We start from the raw sequence: 24133 nt of genomic DNA, 5'->3' as shown, positions 1-24133 counted from the left end.
ACAGAATTATAACTTAACAAGTATGCTCACAGGTACAAGACACTGTTTACTTTGCCAAGTGTCCACAGAATCTACTGAAGAATCAAATCTAATGCAAAGCAATACGGATTGATACTTAAAATATTTAATGCATTTAAAAGGTAAGTCCTAACTATGATATTACAAATCTCAACTGAATAACATTCATTTTGAAGGAAAGTGTGTGGATGTGTGTCTTTTCTTCTAATTCCTTCACATCCTAAGAAACCGCTGCAATTACCTCTTTCGTCTGAATGCCTGGGTGAGGCTTCAGGTGTATGATAGTGAGATCTATGGCTGCTGCTGTTGGACGCACCACTCCCTGCATCCCAGTCCCTGTCATCTCTGTGCGAGTCACGTGGCGCCTCCTCAGGGCTGAAACTTCTCTTCAGTTTGATACGCTCGTGTTTCTCCTCCTTCCTCGTCTCCTTGTCACGTTTCTCTGAAAATACAACACCAACTTTCAAAGACATGCTTCATCACTCACTAATAACATTGGTTGTATTTAAAGTAAGGGCCTCTGCACACTTTGAATAAGCAAATATATTTAATACCAAAATGTAACCGACTAAACCAAAACTTATTTCTTAATCATTTGCTCATCCTAGCTATCATTTCGAAATTAGAGTGAAGCTGACAGACAAATCAAAAGGTATCAGGATAAATCTTTAGCATCTACTTATTACTAAAGTCAACTTATCACCAAGAAATTAATAAAATGAGACAAAGTTAACTGTCTTCTCACCTTTCGCCTCCTCTTTTGCTCTTTCTAATTTCACTTTAATCTTCTCCTCCTTGCTCTTTATTTCGTGTGCATCTTTTCCTTCCTTTGTTCTTGCATGTCCATCTTTCATCTTTTCCTCTTTCCTTTCTTTCGACTTTTCTTTCTTGTCTTCTTTCGTTCTTTCAGGTTTATCCACTTTTTCCTCTTTAATCTGTATTGTTGAAACCTGTGCTTTCTCTTCACGAGACTTTCCCGCTCTTTCCTCTTTCCTGCTTGCTTTATCATCTTTAGATTTCTCTGGCTTTTCCTCAGAAGCTTTAGACTTATCTTTTTCATTTGAATGCCTTTCCTTCTCCTTCTTATCTTTAGAATGGCTGGACATTGTGCTGAAACAAAACCTTTATTAAGTAAATGTGAAAATGTAATGTTGTTTCTTGGTCAACTGAACAAAAATGAATGAATCATAAAACAACAAGAGGTCCTGTATTGCATATCTGACCTAATGCATACCCAATATGGACCTAGACTTCATCAAAACAAACATTCCGACTAAGATTTTCTGTGAATTTGGCCAAGTAACCTAGTTTCTGATCCTAGATGACCGGGCTTCAAACTTGATCTAGATTTATAAAGACAACAGGGACAAAATTTTATGAAATCAGGTAGGAGGTCCTGTACTGCATATCTGACCTAATGCATACCCAATATGGACCTAGACTTCATCAAAACAAACATTCCGACTAAGTTTTTCTGTGAATTTGACCAAGTAACCTAGTTTCTGATCCTAGATGACCGGGCTTCAAACTTGATCTAGATTTATAAAGACAACAGGGATAAAATTTCATGAAATCAGGTACAAATATTACCTCTAGAGTATCAACTAGGTTTTCGTATGATCCATGACAAGACCTTGTTTTTTGCAATTAGTACTTAACCTAATTTCATGTAGGCAAACATTCTAAAAGATGTGGTAGAAATTGTGGCTTCTTCAACACTAACAAAGTTTCTCCAGGATTTGACCTACTTTTTGACCTCAGATAATCCAGCTTCTACCTTGACCTAGATTTCAAAGAGAAAAACATTCTGACCAAGATTAATAAAGATCAGGTAGAAAATAGGGTCTTTATCTAACATTTTTTTTCTATTACCTGACTTAGCAACTAGATTCTGACCCCAAATGACCCAGTTATAAACATGTCTGTGATATTTTTGAGGGAAACTGTCTAAGTTTCATTAAGATTGGACCAACATTGTGACCTCTACAAACTGATGATGCCCCAACCCCCGAAATCTCATTTACATCGAAATAAAAACATGAGGTATAGAATCAAAATTTGCATACCTGCTGGAATCACAGAGTTACTGCAAAACCAAGTGTTAAGACCCTATCAGTCGCCTCTTATGATCATGCAAGGGTAAGGAAGGCAGTGGTTCCAATTCTTTTCATACATAGATGGTCCAAGAGCCACATGGGACTAATTATCAAATTGATGAAGATTGCATACAGTCCTCTCAGCCTCCTCTTTGTTTTAAGTCTATTCTAATTTCTACCACTTGCATGCTAGATTTAAAAAAATCCACTTCCTGTGACAGTGAAAATGCAAATCGTAATTGTTTGTTTTGGGTTTAACGCTGTTTTTCAACATTATTTCAGTTGTGTAACGGCAGGCAGTTAACCTAACCAGTGTTCCTGGATTCTGTGTTCTCCGCAAGTAACTGCCAACTTCCCCACCTGAATCAGAGGTGGTGGACGTAAGATTTCAGACATAATGTCTTTTATCATATCATCACGGATAACATACGACCCGCCCAAGGATCAAATTCACGACCCCACAATCCATGGATCGGTGCTCTCCCTATTGAGCTTAGCGGGCGGGTTAAATCATAATTGTAAATATGGTTAAATCTATACAATCAGAGCATCATTGCCATACAGACTGGCTCTTCACAATGGTAGGCACTGATCATGGGACATGAAATACCGACTTTAGGGGAAATAATGCAAAGGTTCACCATAGGACAACCATCACCTTACATTACTATTCTTTTAATTCAGGAAACTTTTAACCTGATTTTATCATACTTTCCAGGACTATCTCTTCTTTCACGTTCAGCTGCAATTTTCTTTGCTTCAACATTGCTTGCAGCTTTGACCTTCTCCTCTGACCTTGACTTTTCTCCACTCTTCTCGACCTTTTCAGTCTTTATCTTCAACTTAAGCTCCTTATCTTTCACTGTGCCACTTTCTGCAAAATGTTACATACGACTTTACTATAACAAACGACTTTACTATAACAACATTTTGTATCAGTATAAACAGGTTGCTTCATATATCAAAATAATTTTATGCTACTGGATTAAACAGCATCACTCTATAAGTTCTCAAAGATCAGATTTTTAGTTTAAATACAGAATGACACAGCACTTGTAATTTCAGAATTTAACAAGGCAGTCTGAAAGACAGCTAAATCCCCCGCCACTGCTATGGATAGTGAAAGGGTAAAACCTTTGATTTTAGCTGTGACCTTGACCTTGAACTAACATGGCTGACTCATGAATTCTGCACAACATCTTGATGAGGTGATCATTTGACCAAAGTTTCATGAAAATCCTTCAAGGGGTTTAGGAGATACAGAGCTGAAACCTTTGACCTTCAGTTGTGACCTTGACCTTGAGTTGACATGGCTGACTCATGAGTTCTTGATGAGGTGATCATTTGACCCAAGTTTGATGAAAATCCTTCAAGGGTTTAACAAGATACAGAGTGGACACAAAATGGAAGGCTCAAACCTTCAACCCTTAGTTGTGACCTTGACCTTGAGTTGGCATGGCTGACTCATAATTTCTGCACATCGTTCTGATGAGGTAATCATTTGACCCAAGTTTTATAAAATTCCTTCAAGGTGTTTAGGAGATACAGAGCGGACACGAAATGGAAGGCTCAAACCTTTGACCTTCAGTTGTGACTTTGACCTTGAGCCGACATGGCTGACTCATAAGGTCTGCACATCGCCTTGATGAGGTGATTGTTTGACCCAAGTTTGATGAAAATCCTTCAAGGGGTTTAGGAGATATAGAGCGGACACAAAATGGAAGGTTCAAACCTTTGACCCTAAGTTGTGACCTTGACCTTGAGCCGGCATGACTGACTCATGGGTTCTGCACATCGTATTGATGAGGTGATCATTTGACCCAAGTTTTATAAAATTCCTTCAAGGGGTTTAAGAGATATAGAGCTGACATAAAATGGAAGGCTCAAACCTTTGACCTTGAGTTGTGACCCTGACCTTGAGCTGGCATGGCTGACTCATAATTTCTGCACATCGTTCTGATGAGGTAATCATTTGACCCAAGTTTTATAAAATTCCTTCAAGGGGTTTAGGAGATATAGAGCGGACACGAAATGGATGGCTCAAACCTTTGACCTTCAGTTGTGACCTTGACCTTGAGCCGACATGGCCGACTCATAAGGTCTGCACATCGCCTTGATGAGGTGATAGTTTGACCCAAGTTTGATGAAAATCCTTCAAGGGGTTTAGGAGATATAGAGCGGACACAAAATGGAAGGTTCAAACCTTTGACCCTAAGTTGTGACCTTGACCTTGAGCCTGCATGACTGACTCATGGGTTCTGCACATCGTCTTGATGAGGTGATCATTTGACCCAAGTTTTATAAAATTCCTTCAAGGGGTTTAAGAGATATAGAGCGGACACAAAATGGAAGGCTCAAACCTTTGACCTTGAGTTGTGACCTTGACCTTGAGCCGGCATGGCTGACTCATGGGTTCTGCACATTGTCTTGATGAGGTGATCATTTGACCCAAGTTTTATAAAATTCCTTCAAGGGGTTTAGGAGATATAGAGCGGACATAAAATGGCAGGCTCAAACCTTTGACCTAGAGTTGTGACCTTGACCTTGAACCGACAAGGTTGACTCATGGGTTCTGCACATTGTCTTGATGAGGTGATCATTTGACCCAAGTTTCATGAAAATCCTTCGAGGGGTTTAGGAGATATGGACCGGACACGATTTTGTTACAGACGGAAGGACGGACGGAAAGACGGCGGAAGGACGGACAGACGGACGGACGGAAGCAGACCAGTCCTATAATCCCTCCACCACGGCGGGGGATTAGAAAAGATTTTATAGATTCTTATTGTACAGCAAGAAATTTATCATACAATTTTGGCAAGTAAGTGTAAAGATGCAGAGCCTGTCAAAATATCTGGGACAGAGGTTATAAATCTGAGTATGGAGACCAGTCTAAGAATGTAGCTTTGTCGGTCAATTTAAAGCCTAACCTCAAAATCAACCAATCAGATGCTAGAGTTCCAAGACAAGTCTGCAACCTCAGTTTTATAAAACTTGCTGACCCAAATGCTATTTAACCCACACATATGATTTTACAGGATTCTTTTGTTGTAAATCAGTTCTTTTAAATGTAACTTATATTCCTCACATACTGACAAACAAAACAACAGAGTCCAACTACACATGATATTCCTATAGTTTAATACTGTAGGCCACATCATTCTGTAGATACTGGTTCAAAACATTGTTAAAACAGAAGGTCAGTGCACTGCTACACAAATTCACAGAAGAACTACATGTACATCTTTTTGAAATCACCTTGTACTGTTTTCATTACTGCTCAGAACTCTTATCCAAGTTTTGAAGTTTTGAAGTAAGAAATGTAAAATATACAGTGCAAGTTCTTTATACAGATCTTACTTTCTCCGTTGACCATCTTGTTCTTATCTTTGCCCGATGATGATGAGTTATCCCCCTTAGTCCCAGGGTTATCCCCTCCGGATGTGGGTCCTGAGTTACTCCCTGTAGCTGCAGAAGCAGCAGCCCCTGATGCTGCTCCAGCTTTCTTCTGCAAAGGGACAAAACAGTTAACTTAACATGCTGCATCTTTTATCAAATGATCTGACGTTATCCTATATAAATACTAAATGTCTTAATTACAGTTTTCCATAGCCAGCAGATTCCTGCTTAAAAAAATATCATTCTGTTCAAAACTGTCAATCAAGGTAAACAAGAGCTGTCGGAGGACAGCAACGCTCGACTATTCAACAGCCTTGTCGACTGAATGAATACGAAAGTCGAAAAAGGGGCATAATTTAAAAAAAGCAAAATAGGGTTATGGAACCTGCATAGTGCTTATCAGCTCATGACAGTGGACAAGTGTGTGAAGTTTCAATCCATTCCCATTAGAGGGTACTGAGATACCAGCTTACATATAAGAATTTAACCCAAAACTCCTAAGTTTAAAAAGGTGCATAATTTTCTAAAATGCAAAGTTGAGTTATTGACCCTTTGCACTGCATGTCATATCATGACAGTGAACAAGTGTGTGAAGTTTCAATCCTTTCCCATTAGTGGATACTGAGATACCAGCTTACATACAAAACCTTAACCAAAAATTTCTAAGTCGAAAAAGGGGCATAATTTTGTAAAAAAGCAAAATAGAGTTATGGAACCTGCTTTGTGCATGTCAGATCATGACAGTGAACAAGTGTGTGAAGTTTCAATCCATTCCAATTAGTGAGTACTGAGATACCAGCTTACATACAAAACCTTAACCAAAAAATTCTAAGTCGAAAAAGGGGCATAATTTTGTAAAAAAGCAAAATAGAGTTATGGACTGTGCAGTGTAAGTCAGTTTATCACAGTGAATAAGTGTGTGAAGTTTCAATCCATTCCCACAAGTGGTTACTGAGATACCAGCTTACATACAAAACCTTAACCAAAAATTTCTAAGTCAAAAAAGGGCATAATTTTGTAAAAAAAGCAAAATAGAGTTATGGGACCTGTGCAATGTAAGTCAGTTTATCACAGTGAATAAGTGTGTGAAGTTTCAATCCATTCCCACATGTGGTTGCTGAGATACCAGCTTACATACAAAACTTAACCAAATCGGGACGCGGACGCGGACGCCGACGCGGACGCCGACGCCGACGCATGGGCGAGTCCAATAGCTCTACTATTCTATGAATAGTCGAGCTAAAAATGCATTTTTATTCCATTAAACTTGGTCTCTTCTATATCCACATGATCAGAAATACTCTGAACTTTTCTAACACCACCACTTGTGGTATCAAGTAACTTCAAATGGAAACTTAGGTTAGTCAACAAAATGTGACATTTGAAGTCTTGCATGCTACCTACAAAGTTAACTGGACAAGCTTTCTCTTACACATGAACACTGGCTAATCTTTACAACATTTTAATACACAAGTTGCAATTCAAAGCTATATCTAGGATACATTCTTCATAAAACAAACAATATATAATATTAAACTTACATCTTTATCTCTGTGATGAAATTCTATGTCATTAACCCATGTACCTTTCCTGCTTTTCAACTGGCCAGAATAACTGAAATAGACACACATATAAAAATAGAGTTAAGCGAGACATTTGCTGTTTATCACTAGGAAAAAAAGAGCTTGATACTTAAGTAAATGTACATTTAGGAAATCCTGGTTCAAGTTCTGATACCATACATTCCAAATGTGTAGGATCTTGTGCTCTGATTTTGTACATACCATGTAATAAAGTTGTAACTGACCAGTAGGTACTTGGGTATTTCAAATGTTCTGTACTGTATAAACATTGAATTCAATAATGAGTCAGCTGAAAATTGTCAGATAAATTTATCAAACTGCTTCATACTTGCAACTATAAAATGTTTCTCTGCAAAGTAAGTTTGTTTTGTTTGTTTTGGGTTTAACGCCGTTTTTCAACAGTATTTCAGTCATGTAACGGCAGGCAGCTAACCTAACCAGTGTTCCTGGATTCTGTACCAGTACAAACCTGTTCTCTGCAAGTAACTGCCAACTTCCCCACATGAATCAGAGGTGGAGGACTAATGATATCAGACACAATGTCGTTCATCAAATAGTCACGGAGAACATATGCCCCGCCCGAGGATCGAACTCGCGACCCCGAGATCTGTAGACCAACGCTCTTACCTATTGAGCTAAGCGGGCGGGCTCTCTGCAAAGTAAGATAATATAAGATTTTGGAAGTGTTCAATAAAATACATATCTTAACTTGATTAAAAATGCATTAATCTAAAAATAATCACCTTGAATACCTGCTCAATTATATAGTATGATAAACATCCTTAACATAAATGTACATACTTGTAACATCTTAACTTTTCTAATGTTTATTTTTTGTTTGTTGTAGCTCAAAGTCAAACCAGTGGTGATAGACCCTATATGCCCATCTACGCAATATTTTGGCACAGGCAGGCATCTGGGTAGAACCACCAACCTTCCACAGATCAGCTGGATGGCTTCCTCACATGAAAAAAAATCTATACCACAAGCAAACTTTCGAACATATAGTAGTGAGATGCAAGTGATTTGAAGCAAGCACTCTTAACCATTCAACTATGGGCACCCTATCCCTAAAAAGTTTTTTCATCCAAGGTATACCGGTTAATCTTTCAGTAATACTAAATTCTGACAAAAAGCAATTAGTACATGTACATTTTCAGTTACAAATGGAGGAAACTGAATTCTATTATCCATAGAAGTAACCATATCCAATAATATCCGTTTCAGTTTAACAAATAAATGAAAGTTCTGCATTATACAGAAGTATCAAGAAAGAACAAATGTAACATTTAGCACAAGGCCTATGTGAAATTTCAAACCTACCCCATAGCTAGAGCAAAGAGGTCGGGTCTCTTGTCTTTTTCTTCCTGTTTCAATCTGTCTATTCGTCTCTCTAGTGGAGAACCAAACTGTATAATACGTGGGTAATGAGGCAAGATCTGTAGTGAAAAATATTTTGGTAATCAAAAAAGAATTCTATATATTATACAAGTTACTGACATTGAGAAAGCTCAAAATTAGAAAATCTAGTATAAATATCTGTATAAATCCATACAAGAGGGCCATGATGGCCCTATATCGCTCACCTGTTATCATTGCACTTGAGGACCAAGAAGGTCCTCAGAAAAAATATCTAAGTCCAAAGGACAGTAACAACAAAGGGAAGAAATTTAACCTAAAAGAAAAAAAAATTCTTACAAGGTACAGATATGTCAAAATACACCTACAAATTGGAGGTACCATCCATGTTGTACCACAGAAAAGTGGTCTCAGTTTTTCCCTACGGCCAATAATAAAAAAGTTACTAAAAATAAGCTATTTATAGTAATGTAAAAGGGAAGTAATTAAAAAAAAAAATATTGTAAGTGAAGAAAAGAAGGATCTGCCAAATAAATCTGTTGACATAAATGAAATTTCAGATCAGTATCTTCATTAGTTATGGAGATATACCCATTTTAATTTGAAATAAAGGGAGGTCAATTGACATAAAATCAGTCCATAGTTATCTACCCTGATTGGCTCAGTCCAAGTAATGACAATAATGAAATTTCAAATAAGTACTATCAGTACTTACTGATATAAATCCATTTTGATTACAATCAGGGGAGGTAATCAGATATAAAATAACTCTGAACCTACCCTTGGATCTGATTTGTCATGGAATCCAAGAATTATTGTTGTTGAAGTTATTTTGGAAGTTTGTATCAAATAAAACCATAAATGAAGTCTCTATATGGCTGCAAAAGCCAAAATAGCCAATTTTGGACCTTTAAGGGGCCATAACTCTGGAACCCATGAAGAAATCTGGCCAGTTGAAGAAAGGAACCAAGATCTTGTGGTGATACAAGTTGTATGCAAGTTTGGTTAAAATCGAATCATAAATGAAGCTGCTATTGTGCAGACAAGGTCAAAATAGCTAATTTTGGCCCTTTCAGGGGCCATAACTCTGGAACCCATAATGGGATCTGGCCAGTTCAAGAAAGGAACTGAGATCTTATGGTGATACAAGTTGTGTGCCAGTTTGGTAACAAGAGGACCATGATGGTCCTGAATCGCTCACCTATCCCCACATGACCCAGTGTTGAACTGAGTATGACGTCGTTATTTCTATTATTTGACAAAGTGACCTAGTTTTTCAGCACATGTGACATAGATATCATCAAGATAAAAAATTCTGACCAATTTTCATGAAGATCCATTGAAAAATATGGCCTCTAGAGAGGTCACAAGGTTTTTCTATTATTTGACCTAATGACCTAGTTTTTGAAGGCACGTGACCCACTTTTAAACTTGACCTAGATATCATCAAGGTGAACATTCTCACCAATTTTCATGAAGATCTCGTGAAAAATATGGCCTCTAGAGAGGTCACAAGGTTTTTCTATTTTTCGACCTACTGACCTAGTTTTTGACGGCACATGACCCAGTTACGAACCTGACCTAGATATCATCAAGCTGAACAGTCTCACCAATTTTCATGAAGATCCATAGAGAAATATGGCCTCTAGAGAGGTCACAAGGTTTTTCTATTTTTAGACCTACTGACCTAGTTTTTGACCCCACGTGACCCAGTTTCAAACCTGACCTAGATATCATCAAGATGAACCTTCTGACCAATATTCATGAAGATCTCATGAAAAATATGGCCTCTAGAGAGGTCACAAGGTTTTTCTATTTTTAGATCTACTGACCTAGTTTTTAACCCCACGTGACCCAGTTTCGAACTTGATCTAGATATCATCAAGGTTAACATTCTGACCAATTTTCATGAAGATCCATTGAAAAATATGGCCCCTAGAGAGGTCACAAGGTTTTTCTATTTTTAGACCTATTGACCTAGTTTTTGACCCCTTGTGACCCAGTTTCGAACTTGACCTAGATATCATCAAGGTGAACATTCTGACCAATTTTCATGAAGATCCATTTAGAAATATGGCCTCTAGAGAGGTCACAAAGTTTTTCTATTTTTTGACCTACTGACCTAGTTTTTGATCCCACATGACCCAGTTTCGAACTTGACCTAGATATCATCAAGGTGAACATTCTGACCAATATTCATGAAGATCTCATGAAAAATATGGCCTCTAGAGAGGTCACAAGGTTTTTCTATTTTTAGATCTACTGACCTAGTTTTTAACCCCACTTGCCCCCGTTTCGAACTTGACCTAGATATCACCCAAAGTGAACATTCGCCCAATTTTCATAAAGATTCCAAAATTGAAAAAAATTGGGCCTCTAAGAGGGTCCCCAAGGTTTTTCTATTTTTAGCCTAAGGGCCCTTTGTTTTTGACCCCACTTGCCCCCAGTTTAAAACCTGACCTAGATATCCCCAAGTTAAAAATTTGCCCAAAATATTCTTTGAAGATCTTTTTTTAAAAATAGGGGCCTCTAGAGGGGTCCCCCAAAGGTTTTTCTTTTTTAGGATTTACTGACCTATTTTTTTTGACCCCGTTTGCCCCCCTTTTTCGAATTTGACTAGATATCACCCAAGAAACATTTGACCAATATTATGAAGATCTTTTTGGAAAAATATGGCCTCTAGAAGGTCAAAAAAGGTTTTTTCTATTTTTAGCCCCTATTTGACCTAGTTTTTTGACCCCCACATGACCCAGTATCGAATTGACCTAAAATATCATAAAGGTGAACTTTCCCTGCCCCAAATTTTCATGAAATTTTTGGGTAAAAATTTTTGGGTTTCTAAGAGGTAAAAAAGGGTTTTTTTCCTTTTTTTAAAAACCCCTACTGACCTAGTTTTTTGATGGCACGGGGCCCCATTTTTGGCAAACTTAAATAGATACATAAAGGGGGAACATTCTGACCAATTTCAAAAAGGGACCCATAAAAATTTGGACCTTTTGAGTGGTAAACAAGCAAAATTTTTGGGGGCGGACGCCGCACGGGACGGAGGGCACGCACAAAGGGAAAAACCCCGCGCGACCCCAAAAAAAGTAACCTTGTAATTTTTTGACGGGTGAGCTAAAAATAAAAATAAAAAATAAAGCTGCTACTGTGGCGAAAAATTTTTTTAAAATAGCTAATTTTTTGGCCATTTCAGGGGCCAAAACCCTCGGGAAAAACCCCAAAGGGAATCTCGCCATTTCAAAAAAGGGAAAACCAAGTCTTTGGTAAATACAAGGGGTATGCCATTTTTGGAAAAAAAATTTTAAATCAAAAATGAAGTGCTTTTGTGGGGGACAATGTAAAAATTACTAATTTTGGCCCTTTTTTCAGGGCCCCAAAATCGGGGAACCCAAAATGGAATCTGGCCAGTTCAAAAAAAAAAAACCCAAAGATTTTAATGGTGATAAAAGTTTGTGCAAGTTGGGTAAAATCAAACTTTAAAGCGGCCACTGGCAGAACAAGGTAAAATAGCTAATTTTGGCCCTTTAAAGGGGCCCCAAAAATTTCTGGAACCCATAATGGAATCGGGCCATTTTAAAAAAGGAACCGAGATTTTAAAATGGGGGTTTTACAAGTTGTGTGCAAGTTTTTTAAAAAATTTCAAACCCAAAATAAAGTTGCAAATTGGAAAAACAAGGTCAAAATAGCAAATTTTTGGGGCCCTTTCGGGGGCCATAATCTGGAACCCAAAAGGGGAAATCGGGCCCCTTTTTCAAAAAAAAGGAAACCGAGAATTTTTAGGGTTGTTTCAAGTTGGGGTGAAAAGTTTGGTTAAAAAAAAACCCCCAAATGAAACCTCTACCCGTGCAACAAAAAATTTGGGGAAACGGACGAAAAAAAAGGAAAGGGACGCCAAAAGGGCGTTCACAAAAGCTCCCCCTGCACATGGACAGGGAGCAAAAAAAAGGTCAATTTGCCATCATTTCAAGGGACATCTCAGAGACAGTTTTTGTATTTTATAGAGACACTTTGCTGGAAAATCATTACGAAATTAATAAAGGGTAACTTTAAATAGAAATTTTTGAATGGAAAAACCAATCTTGAGAGAGAAAAAAAGTCACTTTAAACCAACTTTTTACCTTTTTTTAAACCCAATGAGGCATTTCTGATCTGTAAGTTTTTCCCTAAATCAAAAAATGCCCCCAAATAGACTTGGGCTTTCTAAAATTTGCCATTTGTGACTTTAAATGCTGAAGTTCTAAAAGTCCAGCTAAATTTGCCTTACTGTTGCGGGTTTCCCCTTTCCCCCTAAAACACTGCCCCAAAACCAGGGATGCACCAATTCCTTAAAAATAAATACAACACAATGATGCATTGTTTTTCAATTAAAACCTTTCATACTTTTAAAAAATCAACAAAAACCCTCTTGGTCCTTTTGTTTTTTGGCAAAAAAAAATTCTTTTTAAAATGAACAGTAGTGGTTTCCCTAAAAATTTCTACCCCTTTAAAATTTGGGGCCTATATCTTAAGCAGTGGGGGAAAAAAAAAATAAATTTTCTCTACGAAATTGCCCAAAATGATGGGAAAATTTGGGTTTTAACAAGCATTTGGGGCCCGAAAAAATCACCTTAAAAAAAAATCAGGGTTGACCGGGAAAAAAATTTTAAAATTTTGACCTAAATCGATTGTAGTAAGAATTGATGAGCTGATTGCTGGCCGTAGCAACAGAAGTGCTTGTGTTGAATTTGGGTTAATAAAATTTCCTCAAAAAAGCCTAAAGGTGTTGTTTTAAATTTAAGAAATTGTTTTTTCCCTGTTTACGGGGTTTGCATGAGAACATTTTTTGGAAAACCAAATTATTTTTTTTTTGGTAGATTTCTTTGGGGCTGACTTTTAAAACCCATGACCAAGAAAAAAAACCCAAAACCCTTTAAAAACGAAACCAGGGTTTGGGGCCAAAACAAAGGGTGGTCATTTTTTTTTAAAACCGGGAAAGTTTTTAAGGGTTAAACCTTATCATACCCACTTTTTTGTTCCCAACCCAACCTCAAAAAAACCGATCGAGAGCGGGACATAGGAATCTCCGTAACGTTTAATTTCGTTTTCTTACGGGAAATTTCAGTGTAAGAAAAAATCACAGAATATCTGAAAATAAAATATGTAATAATAAAACGGGAGTGCATTTTAAATAACCCTTTAAAATTTTCCAATAAATCCCGTTTTTTGTTTAAGGGGCAATTTAAGTCTTTTCATTTTTTTTTTTGGGGTTTTGAGTCAAAATTTTTAGGTTTAAATGTCAACTTTTAAAACAGCTTTGATGATAAGAAGCCCCCATTTTTGCCCCAAAGGGGGCATTTGGTTAAACCCCCAGGAAACCCTTTGTAGAACAAAAAACCGCCCTTCCCAAAAGGGGCCCCCCCCCAAGCCTCCTCACATGAAAAAAAATTTTTAAAACTAAAGGAAAATATTTGAACCCATTTGTAAGAAAGCATTGTTATCAATTTTTCACCCCTAACAAGGGGTATAAAAAAATTTGTTAGGGGGTTGTCTTAAATTTTGTTAGTTTTTAACGTCGCATGGGACACATGATAGGCATAGGGCGCCCTTTTCCGCCCTTTAAGGGTGGAGGAAGACCCCGGGTTTTGCCCCCCCGTGCTTTATTTATCCCCCGGGGGGCACCTGCGTAGAACCACCGCCCCTTCCGTAAGCCACTGGATGGTTTCCCTCATATGAAAAAAAATTTAAAACCCCCTGAGTGGGGCTGGAACCCCCCAACGATTAAAGGGGCAATGATTTAAAATCACGCCCTTTAACCACTGGGGCCACGGGGGCCCCCGGTTTGTCTTGGGGGGAAAGTTTTTTCCCCCCACAGACATTTTTCATTTGTGTTAAATGTGGTTACTTTCCGGGTTTCCCCTGCCCAATAATTAATAATCAAAGCCCCCCAAACCAGTTTTTTAAAAAATTTAACTTACTCAAATCAAACAAGGGAGAGTTGAGAAGTTGGGGCCCTTTCAGCGTGTAGAATATGTAAAAAACCCGGACAGTTTTTGGGAAACACTTGCCTTTAAACAACTACGGGGAAAAACACACATAGCTTTTAAAAATTTGTGTGATAGTCTCTTTTTTTTGTGGATCTGTAAAATTAAATAAAATCTTATTTTTTTTCCCTTTTGAAAAACGCTTTCCAGGGATTTTAAAATAAACCTTTTTGCTGGCCCTAACACAACAAAGGTTCATCCTTACGGATTCTAACCAAACTCATAAATTTTTTTTAAATTTGACTTGTGTAAAAAAGTTTAAAAGGCCCTTTTCAAAACAACGTCAATTTTGTCCCCTTTGGAAAACTTTATATAGTCTTAAAAATAACATATCTGAGATCTCATAATCTTTTTTTAAATGCTTCTATAAAATTTTTAACACAAAAAAAAGGGAAAATATGTAAAAAAAAAAATTAAATTTCCAAAACATTATTCGTTTTAAACAAATGGGCCAAAAAAAACAGTTTTTATCAACATTAATAAAATACTTTTGTTTGAAAAAAAGGGGGTTTAAGTTATGAAAACAAGGTTTTTTTAAAATTTCAAAAAAAATTTTGTATATGCAATAATAAGACTTCCCTCGAACAAACCAACCCTTCCTTCTAAATTTTTGTTCCCCCCGGGAATTGGACAGTTGTACAGGGGTTCTGTTTTTTTTTTTCTCCCCCCCCCCCCACCCCCTTTTTCCATTTTGGGTCTATCAGCTGATTGGCTTTCGCTCTTTTTTCCTTTTTTTTTTCCCTTTTACTCTGTTTCTAAAACAAAAAAATATTTCTTTTTTGGGGTTTCTTTAGCACTTCTGTTTCAAAACTGCTTCATTGTAAAATTGTAATTTTAAAAAGCGCTATAAAGATAATCAAACTATAAAAATTAAAATATATCTCCCCCATCTGGTGGTGGGAGACTTAAAACAGTTGGGGGATTATATTTATTTAAAATATTTTTGTTGGGTTTAATGTCGCACCCATAAAATGTTGGTCATATGGCGACTTTTCCAGCTTTCATGGGGGAAAGGGCCCCCAAAGGGCCCCGATTGCATTGTTTCATCACGGCGGGCACCTGGGTAAAAAAACCATCAACCTTCCTTTAAGCCAGCTGGATGGTTTCCCTCGCAGGAAGAATTCAACAGCCCGAGTGAGGCAGAACCTACATCAAATGACGGGCAAGTGTTTTTAAAAAAGTATAACCACTCGCCACAGAGGCCCCTAGAAGTTTTTTTAAAAAAGAAAAGGGGTTCCTAAATAGATGCACTTTTTTTCAACAAGCAAGATGAAAAAAGAGGTTTTTATATGATGAGATGTTAGGGTTTCCATTTTTTTCTAGTAGGGGTTTACTTTAAAACAAGTCTGCCCAGCTAACTTTTCTCAAAATTTTTAATTTTAAATCTTTGAAAAAAGAAATTATTTAAATCCAGATTAATTTTAAAAATACAAACTCCCCCATTTTTTTGTTTCCTCGGGAAAAACTTTGAGCTTGGGCTTGTGTTTGTGATCTTGTTTTCATGGGAGATGTTGGTACTTTGAATGTAAACAGGGAAAAAGACCAAAAATGCCCATAAAATTTTGGGAAACGAAATAAAAAGGTTATCTAAAATGTCTTTTCCCTTGGGACGGAAAACAAAATGTCACTTTAAAACCCCACTTTAAATTGTTGGCCCTGTATATAAAAAATGAAAATTTCATTTTAGAGGGGAAGCCCCTTAAAGTCCAAAAAATTTTTAAAACGAAAAATTAACAAAATCATACTTTGAGCAGAGAAAAAATTTTGAAATGGGGAATTTTGATATAAACATATGAAATAATGGAAATACAGGGAAACAGAGACCAGAATACCCAACTTTAAAAATGTTGGTTTGAAAATATAAAAAACATGTTTTGTCATACATGGACAGACAGCACTTTGACTGAAAAAGTGTTTTTTTTTCTAAGGTCTAACATAGAAAACAGGCCAAAAAAGTCATATAATCCTCAATTCATGTATTTGAAAAAAAACCCGGTAAGTGGTTTTCAAAAAAATTCAATGTCTGAGAAATTGGGGTTTAGGATAAAATTTCCAATTAACAAAGATTCAAAAGAAAACAATAATTTAAAAGGGAAAAGTGTTTAAGGGTTTTTTTTTGGTGCTTATGCATTTTTTTAAATCTTTTGTACCTGAGATCCCCCCCCCAAATTTTTTTTGTGGTCTGAAAAAGGCCCGAAAGTTTTCCACCACGGGTTTTTTTAAACAATCTCGGGATGCCTCTATTTTTTTTTCGGTCTTAAAAAGGGGAAAATATGAACCCTTTTTTTAAAATGCAAAAACCAGGCATTTTTCCTATAAAAAATTTACTGGCTTTCGGCCCTTTAAAAAAAGGTTTTTAAACCTTTATTTTAAATTTTAAAAGTACGAGAGATCAAAAGTAAGAAAAAAGGAAAACAACTATTCTCGGGGGGAAATAAAGTACAATATGTCTGAACTTATTAATCCTAAAAACCTCTGTTAAAGTAAGAAATTTTGTTTTTTCCCACTTTTTTTAGAACAAAAAGGGTATGAAATTTTGGGAAAAAACTGATGCTTTTACATCATAAATTTATTTTTTTAAAAAAAGCCTACAGCCTTTTCCTGTATAAACAACCCCCATTATGCAGATTTTTTTTATATTTTTTTACCTTTTTTGTGCTGGGAAAACTTTCTTGTCCTTTTACCCTTTCTCTTTTTTTGCGTAATTAAACAAACTTAGCCTCCCAAAAGAAAGGTACAAAATCTTTGGGTACAGCATTATTTGCTTTTTTTGGGCGAAATAAAAAAACATTTAAAATTTTTAAAGAAAAACCTTTGATTTTTTTTTTTCCCTTTTTTTGTTGACAAAATTGGCCTTTCCCTTTTTGCCATTTTCATCAAAAAAAATTTAAAATAAAGAAAATAGTTCAAAATTTTTTAAAAGGGACTTATCGGGATAAAAGCTTTTTTAATGCTGAAAAAACAGTCTGTAAATACGACAAATTACCATTTTCCCAAATTTAAAAATTACATTAACATCAAACCCTTTATGCGGAGGGGGGAGAGGAAGAAATGCGGCTTGGAGGTACATGGAACTCTAAACCCAATTTTCCTATAGGGGGCAGCCTTTTCCCAAAAAACCTCCTGGGGTCCCTCAGTTTGCATTGCCCGAAAACTCCCCAAACTTTTAAAGAGGTCCTGACACGAAAATAAAAACCAATTTTTACCTTACACAAAAGGTTTGAAATTTTTTTATGGTTGAAATTTATTTTAACACCAAACATTTTAAAGGGAAAAAAGGGGGTTATAACCGCTTTTAGGGGTTTTAAAAAAAAAACCCCAAAGTGCCCCCTGTGCATTGAAATCAGGAAATGGATGGGCTACAGAGTTAAAACCACCAGCTTTTTGAAAAACAGATTTTTCCGGGGTTTCCCAAAAACCGACAGTATTTACGGGGCATGCTTAAAGTCGCCACCAGCCACAGAGACCCCCTTAAATTTTATGGGAAAATAAAAAGATGCAAATTTTGCCGTTTCCCCTCGTTAAAATTTTTCGAATAATTTCACTTTTGTTTTAAAGTTTCCGGGTAAACAAAAACTGTAAAAAATGATACCTGATCAAAAATTTTCCCAAAGTGTTTGAGATTCTTGCTGACCCCCCTTGTATATAACGGCATCTCAAAAAAAAGTTGAGATAGGCCCGGCACAGTCCCAATGCTGATATGTTTCCAAAGCACTGTATCCTTCAAACGGTTTGATGATTTCTTTGTGTTTCTACTTTGGTGAATTTATCCCCTACAAAAGAAACAAATTTGGTCAGCAAAAAAAGGGAAGTTTTAAATTTTTAAACAACAGCAAATGGGATGGGTTATGGAATCTTTTTTCCCCCTCCCTTGTTTTTTGTTTCGATTTCATAAAACTTGAGGTGAAAACTAGTCTCAATCCCCCAATCACTTGTTTGCGGGTTTCCCTCGGAAAAAAAAGCCCCTTAAACATTGAAAAAAGGGATAAAAATTGACTTTGGCCCATGAAATCTTATGAAAAAATTTGGGTTTCCCTTTTTTATGAAAAATCCTAAAAAATTAGAAAAGGGAAAATTTTAACAGCGGAAAAATCATTTTGTGATGGAAAAACGCCCCAAAAATCGATAACCAGGTGGAAAGTTTTTGTCTCCCAATAATTTTGGAAAAAAAGTATACAAAAAAATTTTTTCAGTAAAAATTTCCTTTTTTAAAAAGTTTCCCCCCCTGACATGGCCTCTTTTTTGGTCCAGGGGATTTTCCCGGGAAAATTTTTATTCCAACAACTTTTTACAAATTTTCTTAAACAGTAACAAGTAATACTTTACCAAAAATCATCATTTTTGAAAAAAAAAGGGTAAAAATTTCGAAGGGGAAACCGTAAATAGATTTTAAAAAAGAAATAAGTGGAGCCATATTTTTTTCTTTTAAAACCCCCGATGGAATGGAAACCCCCTGAACCTAATACCGGAGGAAAAAAAAATTAATTGGTTATTTGTGGAAAAAATGGGAAAAAAAACCTGTGTAAATCAAATTTAGGGGAAAACTAAAACATCTGGAAAAAAAAATTTTTTTTACTGGAATATGCCTATAAATGACTTTTTTCTCTAGAAGAAAAAAGCCATGGGACTTTTAAAAAAAAAATTTTGGCCCAAATTTTTTTTCATTTATTTCTTCAAAATTTTTGTTTCCCCTACGGCTGGGACTGGGAATTTTCTTTTTATGGCTTCCCAAATCAATCCCAAACAAAAACTAAAATCAATACTTTCAATAAATAAAAAATTTTTCATTATGGGAAGCTTTTTGAGGTTCCCCAACCAAATTTCCCTTTTATATCCTTTTGGGCTTCTTTTACATTTGAAATTCTGAACCCCTTTTTTTTAGCAGTTTTAAAATTGTGCAAAGTTTTTTAAAGAAATTTCATGCAAAATTTTTTTAGAAAAAGCAAATAGGAAGTTTTGCAAGCAAAAACGAAATTTTAAAATTGTTAAAGGTTTTTTTAAACTAAAAAAAAATTTAGTCTCTTTTTCCCTTTAAAAAAAATTAAAAAGACATTACAGAGGTCAAAAAAAAACCTTATGGTTTTAAAAATAATGTTTATTTTATTTAAAACCCTTTTTTCCCGCTTTAAAAAAAAGGGTTTGTAAACCCTATTGCCCTCAAACCCCAAGATCTAAAAGGGTTTCTTCTTACCCAAAAAAAGCCTCAAAGTTGGCCAAACCTGCAAAAAGGAAAAAACATTTAAAATTTAAATCCGAGATGAAATAGGAAAAAGCAAAGTTTTGTTTTTTTTTTTTATAAAACATAAAAGCCCCTAAAAATGGGAAGTAACGAAAAAAGGTGCCATTTTTGGGAGCAAAACAAGGGCAAAAATCTAGCAAAAAGCTTTTTTTTTTTTTTTAAAACAAGTGTATTGTTGTTCGAGGCTTTTACTAAGGAGGGGGTTAACTAAATTTCCCTTTAAAAAAAATTTCCCTTTGGGTTTTTACACAAAAATTAAATTTGGTTTTATTGGAGACCCCCCGCAGAATTTTTTTTTTTAAACGGGGGGAAAAAAAAAAAGAAAAAATAGCCCATTTTCCCAAATTTTTTAAGCCCTGTTTAAGTACCTTGGTAGAAACCCCCCAAATTTCCCCAAAAACAAGCCGGGGGGTTCCCGCACATGGGAAAAAATTCAAAACCCCAAAGTTTAGGGTTTTAAACCCCAGCCCGTCAAGGAAAAAAAAGAATTTTAAGCAGTCACCTTAATCACAGTCACGAGAAGGGCCCCCTCCCCCCCCGGAAAACTATTTTTTTTAAAAAGTGTTTTTTTAAAAAAAAGGTTTTAACTATATATAACCAATGAGGAAAAATTTCTTTGTAAACCATGTCGCCCGCCCGGTTTTTAAAACAATTTTTTATTTCCTTTTTTCAGGAAATTTCCAAAAGCTTCTATCCCCAAAAGAAATGAGCACAAAGTTTAATGGTAAGTTTCCTTTCTTTTATGAATATTTGAAAGTTTAAATTTAAAAAACCCGATTATTTTTTGGGGAAATTATTTGGAATTACCATTTTTTTCCCCCTCAAATTTTTTTTTTTTTTGGTTTTTTTTTTTCGCTAAAACCCAAAAGAAAAAGGGCATACGGAAAAATTTCCCCTTAAAAAAAGGTGGAGGATGACCCTTTTGGATGTGTGTTTTGACTTCGGTAGAACATACAACCTTTCTAAAACCAGCGGGGTAGTCTTCTCACAAACCCCAAGATGATTCACACCAACAGTCATGAGGGAAAAGTTTTTATGGTATCTGCTCAACAGATTGTAACATACACCTTGTATAAACCCAGAAGTGGCTTTTAAAATTTTTTCCAAAAGAAAAATTTAAATTTTTTGGGCCAAATTTGGGAAAAATTTTAAAAAAAAAAAAAAAAATTAAAAATCTTAAAAAAAAAAAAATATTCCATGTTTTTTTTCTATGGTGGGGGGGGGGGGGGGGACTGACAGAGAGGGGAATTTTTCAAGGGGGAATTTTTGGTTTTCCCTTTAAAAAAAAAACTTCTAACCCTTTTTTTACAAATCCAACATTTTTTACATAATGAACTGATAATAAAGGAACAGACTAGAATATTTATAGAAGGTTTGTTAAAATACTTTAAGGGGGTGACCCCGGGCCCAAACAAAAAATTATTTAAATTTTTCAAATTTTCCCAATAAACCCGAAATAAAAAAGGGATAAAAAAAAAAAAAGCCCGTGTTAAAAAAAATGGGTTTATTTAAAATTTTTTCCCAATTTAAGCTAATCATAAATAAAACACAATTAAAAATTTTTTTTTCCAAAAAAAGGGAAATTATTTTTCCCTTAAAGGGACCATTAAAAAGTGTGGTTTCTTTTTCAGAGACAAAAATAGGCAATTCTGCAGTTTTTTTTTTTTGTAAGTTCAGTTTTTAAATTTTTATATTTTCCCTAACCCATACAACCCTTTCCTTTTTTAGATAAATCTTTAAAACAAAAAAAAATTTTTACCCAAAACTAAAGGTTTAAAAAGACACTTCCTTTTCCCTTTCCTAAAAAACAAATTTTTTTTCTGATTTTTTAAAAAAAATTGAAAACACTTACATATTAAAAAAAGCACTTTCCCGGGTTAAATAAGACTTTAGTTTGCCGAGGTGTTTTCCCCCGATTGTTCACATTTCCCTTTGATAATTTTCCTGAAATTAAAAAAGCAAATTTTTTACCCCATGACAGAAACAACCCCCCAAATTTCCCGCTCAGGAAATAAAAATTTCCCCATTTCCCCGTCCGTGAAATAAACTTTTAAAGGTCTTGCCAGTGACATTAAAAAAATTGCATTTCTTTTCTTGCAGTGAAAAAAATAATTTAAATCTCCCCCGCCCTATAAAATAAACAAACACATTTCCCCCTCAGTGAAATTTAAAAATTCAAAATTTTCCTCTCAGTGAAATTAAAAACCCCCACTTTCTTATCAATTTAAATAATCACCCCATTTTTTTTTTCTCAGTGAAATAAACACTTTCTTGGGCAAATATTTTCTTCTTTTTTTTTTTGGGCAAAAAATTTAAAAAACATTTGGGATTTTATCAACAAAGAAAGTTCCATTTTTCCCGTTTTAGGAAAATAAACTCCCCCCCAAAGAATGTTTTGGGGCTTTTGATGGAAAAAAAGGGGTTTTAAAAATACCGGGAAAACAAAACTTAACTTCCAGAAACTTTCCCTTTTTTTCTCCCGCGTTTTCAGAGGCCAAAAGGGACTAAAGCAAATCTCTTTTTCCCCCAAGAACATTAGTAATTTAGTTCGAGGAAAAGGGGGCTGAACTCAGGGGGGCCCCCAGTTTTTTAGCCCGGTCTTTCCTGGAGAATTTTTGCCAAAAAAAGATTTGTAGGGACTTAAAATTTATTAAATAATTTTGGGCCCTTTTCAAGAAGTAGCTTTGACCTTGATCAACCTTGGGGGGTAGTTGTACATCTCATTTTTTTCCCAAATTCCCCTACATACGGGAAACCGCAACAAATAACAAATTCTTCACAAACATGCATTAAAATTAAATTTTTTAAAAAACCCAAAACAAAAAAAGAAAAGCTTCCAAATATGAAATTGCCCAAGAAATATTTTTCTTATTAAAGTACACTAAAAAGTCTTATGTTCAATTAACAGTTTTTCCAAGAGATATTAGTGGTCTTCGGTCATTTTTAGCGGGATTCACCTATAACAGATTTGCTGCCCAAAGAAGGGACTTAAAAAAAAAAACTTTTTTTTTCTTGGGGGAAGGGGAAAATAGCAGAAACAAATCAAATGACCCAGTCAAATCTGACAATTTCTAGTCACATTGGGGGGGGGCTTTCAGAGGGAATGTACAGAGCCCAATTTTAGGGTTTTGTTAAAAAAAATTTTTTTAATTACCTGAAACCAATCCATTATCCAAATTTAAATTTTTAAAAATAACACCCAAAACCCGAGTTCTAGGGGAAAATTTTTTACGAGTGCCCCCAAAATTCCTCTGATATACCAGTTTTCCTTTTAGGAATGACAAGCGGTTTTAAACACTTATCAAGTATACTCAAAAAGGCCCAAGACATTTTTGGGTTAAACCCCACCACCAAATTTCCCTGAATTTTTTTCCGCAAAATGAAAAGAATACATTAAAAACATATTTTTAAAAATTTTCCCTTACAGTCTTCACTATGTACAAAATATATTCTTTTTTTAAAAAAATCAAAAGTATTCACAGGAAAAATTAACAAGGACTAACAATTTTTTTCTTCCCTAAGAAGGATCTTATAGGGTTTTAAAAAAAATAAATTTTTTAGAAAACTGCAAGTCTCTTTTCCTTAAACATTAATAAAAGTGAAATGGGCCCCAAAATTACCCTTAAAAAATGACCTTTTTTAAAAAATTATAAAAATTTTTTTAAAAACCTTGGGTATCTGGGACGAAACCAATGATTCAAAAAATGTGATTTCAAAGGGTTTTCTTTTTTCCCCAAAAAGTCCAAAAAAAAATTTTCATTCAAATGACACCCAAAGTTATTTTTTAAAATTATAAAATAACAAAATTTTTAAGCAAAACAAATTTAAAACCCCTTTTTTAAAAATTTTTTTATATTTAAGATTTTAATTTTAAATTTAAAACTACAGGTTAACCTTAAAACAAATAAAATTGCCGAGGCCTGATCAGTTGGGCTAGGAGTAAGGAACACAGGCAGCATAAGGACCCGGAAAAGGGAACCAATTTTATTAACCGTGTGTACAAACCCCTTTAATGAAATGGCTAGCTGTACCTCAATCCAACTTACCAGGTTTTTAAACCCCTTTAGGGGAAAAAACTTTGTACTCATACCCCTAATTTCCCGAAAAGCATGAAAAAACCCTAAATGTATCAAAACCCCAAAAAATATTAGTGAAAAATTTGTATTTTTTGAATTTGTTGTTTTTTAAATTCCCGGGAAAACTCAAAGAAAATTTCCCAAATCTCTCTGTTCAAAAAACCCCCCCATTTGGGTGGATTCCCTCACAGATACACAAAAATACTGAACTTTTTAGTGAAAAAAACCTTTAAACCCCCTTTCATTTTTTTAAAGACATAAAACACTTTGCCCATTGGGGAAATTTTAGAAAAACAAAGGGATAAAATAAAGTTTTAAATTTTTAAATCCCCTCTATTTC

General features: G+C 35.3%; 1 protein-coding gene across 1 annotated transcript in view; it reads right to left on the bottom strand.

Moving 5' to 3' along the window:
* Positions 1–22886, bottom strand: part of LOC123557508 (THO complex subunit 2-like) — a 48623-nt gene extending 25737 nt beyond the window's left edge. The window contains exons 1-7 of the mRNA XM_053544667.1: positions 22872–22886; positions 8420–8535; positions 7055–7127; positions 5475–5622; positions 2826–2988; positions 764–1128; positions 260–460 (exon numbers count right to left, since the gene is read on the bottom strand). Of these exons, the coding sequence (XP_053400642.1) occupies positions 260–460; positions 764–1128; positions 2826–2988; positions 5475–5622; positions 7055–7127; positions 8420–8535; positions 22872–22886 (1081 nt within the window). The remainder of the gene's footprint in view (positions 1–259; positions 461–763; positions 1129–2825; positions 2989–5474; positions 5623–7054; positions 7128–8419; positions 8536–22871) is intronic.
* Between the last annotated feature and the right edge of the window lie 1247 nt (positions 22887–24133).

Source organism: Mercenaria mercenaria, chromosome 5, assembly GCF_021730395.1.
Source record: "Mercenaria mercenaria strain notata chromosome 5, MADL_Memer_1, whole genome shotgun sequence".
Lineage (NCBI taxonomy): Eukaryota > Metazoa > Mollusca > Bivalvia > Venerida > Veneridae > Mercenaria > Mercenaria mercenaria.
This window is presented reverse-complemented; position numbering and strand designations above follow the sequence as displayed.